We start from the raw sequence: 9495 nt of genomic DNA, 5'->3' as shown, positions 1-9495 counted from the left end.
TCCCCAACATTCTGTGATTCTGTGATCTGTACATTGGCAGCTACTTAACAGTCACCTAAGTGCTTCTTGAAAATACATTAAGAAATGCCGCTAGGTGTGTATGTTGTAGAAGGTACAGACAGCAGGATATATGTACAGTTGAAAAAGTAGCTTTTGGGACATTCATTATTTCAGGACTCTGATGTTAACAACAACGCAAGTAATTCTACCACCTTCTTAGCAACCAAAACTCTTTCTAAAGAAGACAACTTATCTACAACTATTCCGGATATACAAATTAAGAGAAATGGCATTGTCACATTGGAAGAGAGTCGCACTCAAGGCTTGACAGTCTCTGACTTGCTGGTTAACAAAACAGGTTCCTTTAACACCCAGAACCCACAGGATCAGTGCTGGGAGACATATGTTGGTCAAGTAAGTAATTGTTTTATTATGTCATCAACTTACTCCTAATCCACATTTGACAAAAAATTAAAATCATGTTGTGCTGTGTTCAATTTTAGAGATTTTCTTTGTATAAATTCCAGAATTTAGTGAAGGATTTTGTAGGAAGACTAAAGACTATGCAAAGGGATTTGACCACGGAGACAAACTTTGTTGTTTTTTTTTTTCCAGTATCTACAGTGTGTTTAGTGTTGTACAAATGTTCCTTTACCAGGCTCTCTCATACAGAGAAATATGACTATAAGAATGTACAGACAGTAACGTGCACCCTGTGCAGATTCAGACTGCTGCCTGGATAGACGGGGATGCAGACCCAAGCCAAGCATCGTGTGCTTGGTCATTTGTACAGTATCTCTGAATTCTCTATTCTTTCTGCCTTGGTAAATCACTAAAGAATCAAGTGTTCTTCACTACTTCAGAGAGAAAGCGGGCAACAATAAAAGGTTTCAAAACACTGTCAGTTCTTAAGAATGGAGACAGTTGGGTGACAGCACCACGTATGCGTGTTCCCACAGTTAGTTTGCAGAAGATCTGCAGACTTAACATGACACTTTCTGTTTACAACACTGTCGGTTTTGTACTTATGTCTAGGCCAATAGATGAAGAATGATGTTAGCGTGCTTCTGATGTGCTGAGCTCCTCGTCTCACTAAGCAATATTAAAGGCCTTGTTTGAGCAAAAGTCCCTTCCTAGATTTGACGGGCTGATTTCTTTTCTTGTATGTTCCTCTCCCTATCGCACAGGCACCGGGAAATTTTCAGAATTGGCATTCATGGGATTTTTTTGATTATTTGTTCCCCAGAATGGGCTAGAGATGTTTGGAACTGAATATTTTCTATTTAGTTGTATGTTTTTAAAGCTCAGTTAAATATAGGATAACCCCATTCATTTTTAAGCACTACACAGCTCTCTTATGGCTTGATGATCCTACTGCCATTGGTTTTGGTTTTGCATGAATAATAAGCATTTCTTATTGTGAAGCACTTAGCAAGTCAGTATAATAAAGGATTGGGCACAATAGAAAAGAACCAACCCATTTCAGTTTATCTAGATAAACTTTGAGAAAAGTCATTAAAAAGAAAGCTTGAAGCTATCATGACCAGAGTTTTATTGCTGTAAGCAATAGAAGCCATGCTGGATGTTTGATTATATTTGTTCTCTTTGCTAGAACAAAGGCAAGTGAGGGAAAAGTCAAACATGAAAAGCTTAAAAGGAAATCATTTATATATTCAAATCATACTTCATCAAGATACAAAAAAAAAAAAAAATAGCAAAAGAGCCATATGCAGTTCATTTGCTTCCAGAATGACTCTGTGTGAACAATGTGTATTTCAGGAGATGCTAAAGCTTTCAATTATCGACATGATTTTCACAGTCGCAAGCATCCTGCTAATTGATTTTTTCCGTGGACTGTGTGTCCGATATTTAAGTGATTGCTGGTGCTGGGATCTAGAAAGCAAGTTTGTAAGTACAGTCTTTGTTTTATCAAATTAAAATGCTGAAGATAGGTAGGCTCCTTCCCTTACTATTGAAATTCCTTAAGGCCTTTCAACAGATAAATAATTTCTTGGTAGCACACGTCTATAAAGGCATAGCTAACATCAAGTTTAAATTGAAGGGCACAGGGTAAATGCTGAGACCGGATGTTTTTCTCAAGCCTACTCTCTTGGCTGTGGTGCAAAAAACCTCTCTCTCTTTCCCAAAATGAGATCATGGAGCAGTCCTAGAGCCAAAGATGAGACAGGGGGCACGGGGTTGTTCCTCTTTTCTGTAGCTGTAATATCTATCCATAATGTAGACAGTGATTCAAGAGGCAATAACCAAAAGCACATAGCCCTTTAGGAAAATTACAGTGGGTAATATTTGGTTAGCAAGAAGCTGTTGGTGTGACGGGATGAGGACCGTTCTCTGTCCATAACTAAAGAAATGAAGTAAACTAGAGAGGAATTAGTTTATTTAATTCCCTGCTGCAGAGTAGGTTTTCCTGTGTTCCCACTGCCCGCCAAAAGCTGGACATTTCAGGCAATGTGCTGTCTGAAAACTGATTCTGTCAAATGCTTCTAATTTATGATCTGAAAAAAAGATTAAAACAAGGTATTCATCCTACACTGTGGTTTTTTTGTAGCCGGAATATGGAGAATTCAAAATTGCAGAGAATGTATTGCATTTGGTCTATAACCAAGGAATGATCTGGTACGTAGTCCATAAGCGATTTTTCTTGTCCTTTGTTGGCTGATTACTAAGTCAGTCTGATTTCCAATGAAACCTATTCAAGTAGTATATGAGTAATGCCATCTTTGATCCTGTATTATAATAAGAGGTCATCTGTTGATAGTGAGCTGTTGCTTACTTGTTTTTTTCATCTGTTTTTTTGCTATTAAAATTATTTCTGGCAACATTGAGCACTGAAATGATATTATTTTTCCAGGATGGGAGCTTTCTTTTCACCTTGCTTACCAGCATTCAATGTTCTCAAGTTGATTGGACTCATGTACCTGAGGAGCTGGGCTGTGTTAACGTGTAATGTACCACATCAGCAGGTTTTCAGAGCATCTCGGTTAGTCAAAATAAGAACAAAAGATAAAGAATAAATCAAACGCAGTCAGTTGAAAAGTCTTCTGTATATAGGAACAAAATTACAGTAGATTTTAGCTCTGAAAGTTGGCAATCAAATTTGACAGTAATACTGATAGCAAAGGTCTGTGAAAAAAACCATTATTGAGAAACTGGAGGGTTTGTAAAGCAGGGTAGTTAAAGATGGGCAAGAACTGAAAACTATGTCAGGGCATATTCTTAGGCCAATATATGTGGCCTAAGATAAATGCTTTCTTTCCATACAAATCTGACTGAGCACAATAACCTACATGTGTTAAATACTGCAAGTCCTATTTCTTGATGCTTCTTTATTTGAAAACTATGAAGTATCTGCTTTTGTCTATTGCATCATGCAACAGAATTCCCCATTTTTTTAATCATGATGAATATCTTAATTTTTTTTATTCAAAATGGAGATAATTTAGGGCATCTTTAAATCTTAAGAATCAGTTATTTCTAACATGTTTTGAAGGTGAATCAGCTTCTGTCACTGTTCTTTTTCTCCCCCAACACAACTGGGTAGTAAGGTCAGTTTTTACCGAAGGGTGTTATAAAGAGCTCTCTGGCTGCAGCACTGGTATCTGGAAAGCAGTGCAAATAAGATTTTGATCATTAAGAGTCTGTTTAAACTGGCTCTGTTCAGACTTTCTAATCATAGCAGAATGATTTTGATCTTTCAGAAACGTAGATCTTGAACTTGTTAGGTGGATACAGACTTGCATCTTTCATGTTATCTCTGCTTTTCTCTCTGATTAGTATAATTTGAAACATGTTACGCCTTCTTGCAGATCCAATAATTTCTACTTGGCCATGTTGCTGTTCATGTTGTTCTTATGCATGTTACCAACAATTTTCGCTATTGCCCGATATAAGCCATCTTTAAGCTGTGGTCCTTTCAGGTAAGTTATAATGGACTAATGAAAGTTGCTAAGGTTTTATTTCACCTTCTCACAGTAAATTCATCAGGTTCAATAATACCCAGATTACCATTTTTAAAAAAGTTTTATAGACAGGACAATCTTTTTGCTGCCGATGTTTTCCAGTTTAAGATTTAATTAGATGACATATTAGATGACACATTGTTCTGTGTGAGGCTCAACATTTTGCCTTATATACATGGTTCAGCTATTTTATGTTTACATAATGTAATGTGCCACCAAGCAATCTAGCACACATCACTGTCTTGTATCTCAATTCAAACACCCTCCAAGCCTTGCCAATGCTTTTGTGCTTTGGAAAAATTATTAAAAAGAAAATAGTAAACAAGTTGCTTTTATCTTTCTTTCTTTTTTTTTTTTTTTCATGGTACTGTTCCAAAATAGTTTTGGATTAAAATCCTTGTTTACTCAGTGCAATACTCCTTAACATACTGATGTATTACAATTTCTTGCAACTTAATTTTACCACTTGTTTTTCCCCTTTTTGTAGTGGACAAGAAAAAATATATGATATTGTTTCTGAAACAATTAAAAATGATTTTCCCACATGGTTCAACACAGTGATTACTTACATTAGCAGTCCTGTGGTTGTCCTTCCTGCGTTACTACTTTTATTGTAAGTAAGTGCTTTGTTTTTCACAGGCAGGCTAAACTGATGGTATTAATACTGGCCTTATCTTTGGAAAGTCAAATGTTGATACCGAGGAACAAACACTGCATTATTGTAATTTTATTAAGCATATCTGGGGGAAAAAAAAGCACGTTATTAACTATATGGTATATGGATCAGATGGGAATGAGAGTATGTCAAAAAGACTGTCATCACATTTGCAAAAGGAATTTCTTGTTCTGGGATGCTGGGTTAGAGCAAGGTCACTATATTGTGTCAAGGCTTCCAGTGCTGCTGGCTCCAGGAAATTTTAAAATCCTTCTTCCCTCTCAAGAGCTTCTCAGAAATTAATTTTCTATTTCCTCATGGTCATTAGTTCAGTTTATGACTGTGAACAGGGCTCAGTCTATCATTTAAAGAAGCTTCACAGTCATCCTGATTTCTGACAGGATAAATCAATTATAAAGGTCTGCTCTGAAGTGTTAATGTAATATAACTTGCTGCAGACTTTCCAATGGAAGTCCTTTCTTACTCTAGTTTCTAAATAATTATTCACAGCTGGAGATTAATATTTACTTTGAGCTGTTTGAAATTCACTTTGCTCTATGAAGTATCATTTGTCTTGCATGTACCTTTGTATATATTTTTTCCCTGTAAACTACAGACAAATGCAGTGTTTGTCCCATCATTGGGTTTTCAGACAAATCAAAAAGACTGAAGCAATGCTTCCTATCTTTAACTTTTTCCTCTAAGGTCTCAGTCACATAAATATGAACATATTTACAAATTTAAGTAGATCTGTTGACTTCAATCTGATGGCTAAGCACGTATGTAAATGTCTGTGGTACAAAGTCCAGCTATAAGATTTTACTTCATCTGAAAGCCAGTGCAATCCACTATGTCAGGCCAGATCTGATCTCAGCTGTGCCAGTGTAAACAAGGTGTTATTCCAGTCAGTCAACAAAAGTACATTGGTATGAGTGCGCAAACTCAGCTGTAATTCTGGTGTCTCTGTTGCATAACCTTGGACTGGGGAAAAAAAAAAAAAAAAAAAGAGAAAATATTTAACAAAATTTTCATTTTGAGCATGTCCAGAATTTAAACAAATAAACAAAAAAGCTAGAAATGCGCTCATGGTTGCATGCACAATGGAAATACCTCAAAAAACCACTGTCACAGTTAGAACTGCTGTTAGATCTGTTTTCAGTGTCACGTATTTCTATCTTTCATGTATGTTTGCTTGAAAGAAGGCCGTGATCCATTATCACAGTATAAAAGGAAATGCTACAAAGCAGCGACTGAACTTGTACATCATTTTGATGACCTATAAACCTTCAAAGAGAAAACTGTCAGGAATGTTTGATGTGACTCATAATCACCTCTTTCTTTTCTAGCATGCTAATCTATTACCTACAAAGTATTGCAAGATCATTAAAATTCACCAACAATCAACTGAGAATGAAGATCCAAACAGTAAGTACAGTTCAAAGCACTTTTATATACAATTTAGTGAGTGTTCAGGAAAGTACTGGCCTAATTAAATCTCTAAAGTCACTTTCAGTGTTTCACAATGTAAAACCAATCCTGTATTTATGATCCTTACACAGCAGTGGATTTACTCTCTAATCCACAATGATTTACCACTTTTCATTCTTCTGAATGTATTTTAGGAAAGAACTGAAGATAAGAAAAAGGTGGTTCAGATGGCAGTAGGTAAGTTGCTGAGCTTTAGAAATGTCACTATTAAAGCATTTAGATGTAAAACTATTTTGATTTCTCAAACATATAAGGAAGCTTAACTAAATTTATTTAAGAAAACTGTATTTCCTGTAGAGTCCTCCTTTTAGATGTTTTTTTTAGCCTAGCTTGTCTTAATCTTGGCAGCACTGAAAGACAAGGTGCATAGTTTATACCTAAACTCCTCTGGGATTTTTGGTCTGGGTATTTTCCTGCTTTTACCACCAAAAGGGCAGAACCTGGGAAGGCACCTCTGATGATTCAAATCCTGTCAGACGTTATGCAAAATTCAGAGGGTAGCAGGCAGAAGAGGGGGAAGGGAACGCCCCGTGCTCTTTGACCTAAGCGGGTTGAACATTTCATAGGCAATTAAAAGATTTCAGACTTGTCTACTGTACCTGAGGAAATTTGAACCTGAACTTTCCACTTCTCAGATTTTATGAATGAGAAACCACAGAAAAGATGCTGTCCTTCTAATACCTCCCAGGGAAAGGAACAAGTAAAAATTTGCTAAGTCAAAGAGAAGACATGATTCAGTAGCCTTATGGCTAGATCTTAATGCTACTGTAACCCCCTCGTAGCTCTCCAATGGACACACAAATGGTGAAATACCTGATGTTTATCACTATAGTGATCAGGAGAGACTATTGAGGGCGATGACATTGTGTCCTAGTTGGATTTCCTTTGTTACAGAAACCAAATTCAGCTTTTGGCTGTGACCAGCGCAGTCACTGGAGCCAATTTGCTGACTTCAGATGCTTTCATATTGGTAGTGGTGTACGCTGTGAACTAAAACAGGGTTCATGAAGAGAGTTATTGGCTTGTTGCCCATTTTGGAATCCTACAGTGCAACATCCAGTGTTTTTCCTATGTTCCCCAATACAATGTCTGCCAAGTACTGTAGTATGGTGATCCACCCTTTTATCACCAAGTCTCCCAGTCTCTTTTCTGAACATAGTGGGGTTCTGTTAGCATTGGATCCCCCGACTGAAAGGTGAATTGAAGCCACTGCATTTACACAGCAGATTCTAAATTTAGAGGCCTGGACAGTTCCTATAATAATTTCTGTTTTCTAGCCAGAATCCAAAATCTGGATGGAAATGACAAAAGACCAGAGCAAGAAAGTGACATCAGCCAGGAGTCTTCTGCTCGGTCCTCAACTCCCCGAAAAAATGGCAGTGTCTTGAACTTTGAATCTCCAGTGAGCAAAGGCACCAGAATACAAACTATTTCCCAGTCTGTACTCCAAACTGTGCCCTCAACTGATGTTGCAAGACCTGTCAATGCAACTCCCACAACTTCAGCCTCTTTAACACCAGCTCCCTCAGTATCAAGCGTACAGAAACCTAGAAATGATCATATCACAAACAGGTAAGACTGCTTTGGTTTTGCAATGGCATTTATTCCAGCAGCTCCATGACATACCTGTGTTTGTTTACAAGGTAGCTGTGTATTCAGGCTACCTGTAGCAGTAAAACTGTTGAAAATTTTTTAAAAGCAGATTCATTCATGGGTGCTATTCAGAGTGCTGGTGACACCACCTCCTTAACTCTCCCTTAATTGAGATGGGATTATAAAAGTTTTGAAATTATGTAGTTGATGGAGTTTACACAGACCTCAAGCAAAGGTAAATACTAAGCTTCCCCTCAGGTGTATAACTAAATAGTTTGTGCAGGATACTGTTTCCATGAACAGGACAAACAGGGTAAGAGTGAAGGAACTCTGTGTAGAATGCCTGCGCAGGTCTAGCTGCAGGACAATGTTTTGGACATCAGCAGACTGATGCTTTAAGCTACCTGTTGTTTTTTTCAAGTGATCAGATAAAGAGCATTTTTAGACAGTTCTCAGAATAATAAGAAAACAGAAGAGGAATGTAACTTGAGAGATCAATTGTCTGCTGCCTTTACTCAGGCAAGAACAAATATATCTCCTAATTTCTAGGGTATGTTTCTCAAACCGGTCCTAAAAATTTGGAACAATGGAGATTCTGTGATCTCCATCCTTGCCATCTAGTGTTTGACTTCCAGAGCAATGAATGTTGTATATGTTTTCATTAGATTAATAGATGAGTGTGTATCTCAATATTTCTTCTCCCCCTGTTTTTTTTTCTCCTTCTTACAGGTACCCAAGTGTTGTTCATGGGAGTGCAAGTGAGCTCTGTAAAACAAAGCCCTACACACCAGTCACTTTCAAAAAGCACGTTGAAGATGTCCATTCTGAGCCTCTCTTTAGAAAAGGCTTTCGGCAGGTAAATCCGGATGCTCTTGGGACAGGGGCTCCCGTTTTTGTGGGACGTAGACCATACGCTACCAGGTATTTTCTTGTTAACGAAAACCAGTCCCGCAAAAAATCACTGCGTTCTACCTCCCGACTCCAGAGGCACTTGAGAAAGGAGGAATCAGGAGACATTATTGAATTGTACCCACGCAATGTCAGAAGATATGTGGTTCAAACACCACACCAGATGTATTCCCCTCATCCCAGTGAAGATGAGGAGGATGAAGAGGAACTTGAGAGAGACTTCATGAACAGATCTCATCGCCCTCGCTCACTGTCTGATCTTCACCCAGCACCACGATTTTACATTGGAGAATGTGCTGATGGCCATATTCTTATGAGCAAGGACCTTGCCAGAGTGCATTACAAATCCTGGGATGATGGTTTTGGGCTAGACCTGGACAGGCCTCCATATGCTTATAAGAAAGTGCATCTGAACTATCCTGAGCCACGTGTGAAACCAAAATCAAAGCAAAAGCTGGAGCAATCTCTAACAGAATCTGACTCCATTTCCATTGAATCCAGCAGTGATCCGCAGAACAGCAGCAATGACCAATATATCCAGGTCATTCACAGCAAGGAAAAGTATCCGAAATCTGGGACAAAACTCAACAAAAAGAAATCAAAAAACAGTATTGATCTAAATATGTCTGACCCTAATGAATTGATATGCTCAAATGTCTGAGAAAGTGCCTCAACCTGTCTGTGCTTTGAACAAGTGTTTGTGCATTTGTTGTACTTGCTGTTAGAGGTCTGTTGGAATAACTATGACATAGTCTTTGCAGCAACAGTGTATGCAGCCACTCAAGGTGGGAAAAGCATAGTTAGCCTTGTGTTTTACTGTTAACTGTACCTTGCTTTAATATCACAACTGATACGCTGCAAAATTTGGAA

At 37.9% G+C, this 9495-nt stretch overlaps 1 protein-coding gene across 1 annotated transcript; it reads left to right on the top strand.

Annotated features, from left to right (window-relative positions):
• Positions 1-174: 174 nt before the first annotated feature.
• Positions 175-9286, top strand: LOC104524881 (transmembrane channel-like protein 3; the record flags this gene model as incomplete). Its single annotated transcript, XM_010167887.1, has 10 exons — positions 175-414; positions 1780-1908; positions 2570-2637; positions 2873-3001; positions 3828-3938; positions 4468-4593; positions 5982-6060; positions 6258-6300; positions 7401-7695; positions 8446-9286. Coding segments are annotated over 10 exons (2061 nt in total), but the record flags the coding sequence as incomplete, so codon positions are not given.
• Positions 9287-9495: the final 209 nt, after the last annotated feature.

The sequence above is a fragment of the Antrostomus carolinensis genome, unplaced genomic scaffold, assembly GCF_000700745.2.
Source record: "Antrostomus carolinensis isolate BGI_N321 unplaced genomic scaffold, ASM70074v2 scaffold49115, whole genome shotgun sequence".
NCBI lineage: Eukaryota > Metazoa > Chordata > Aves > Caprimulgiformes > Caprimulgidae > Antrostomus > Antrostomus carolinensis.
Note: the sequence above shows the minus strand (reverse complement) of the source record. Positions and strands in the feature narration are given on the sequence as shown.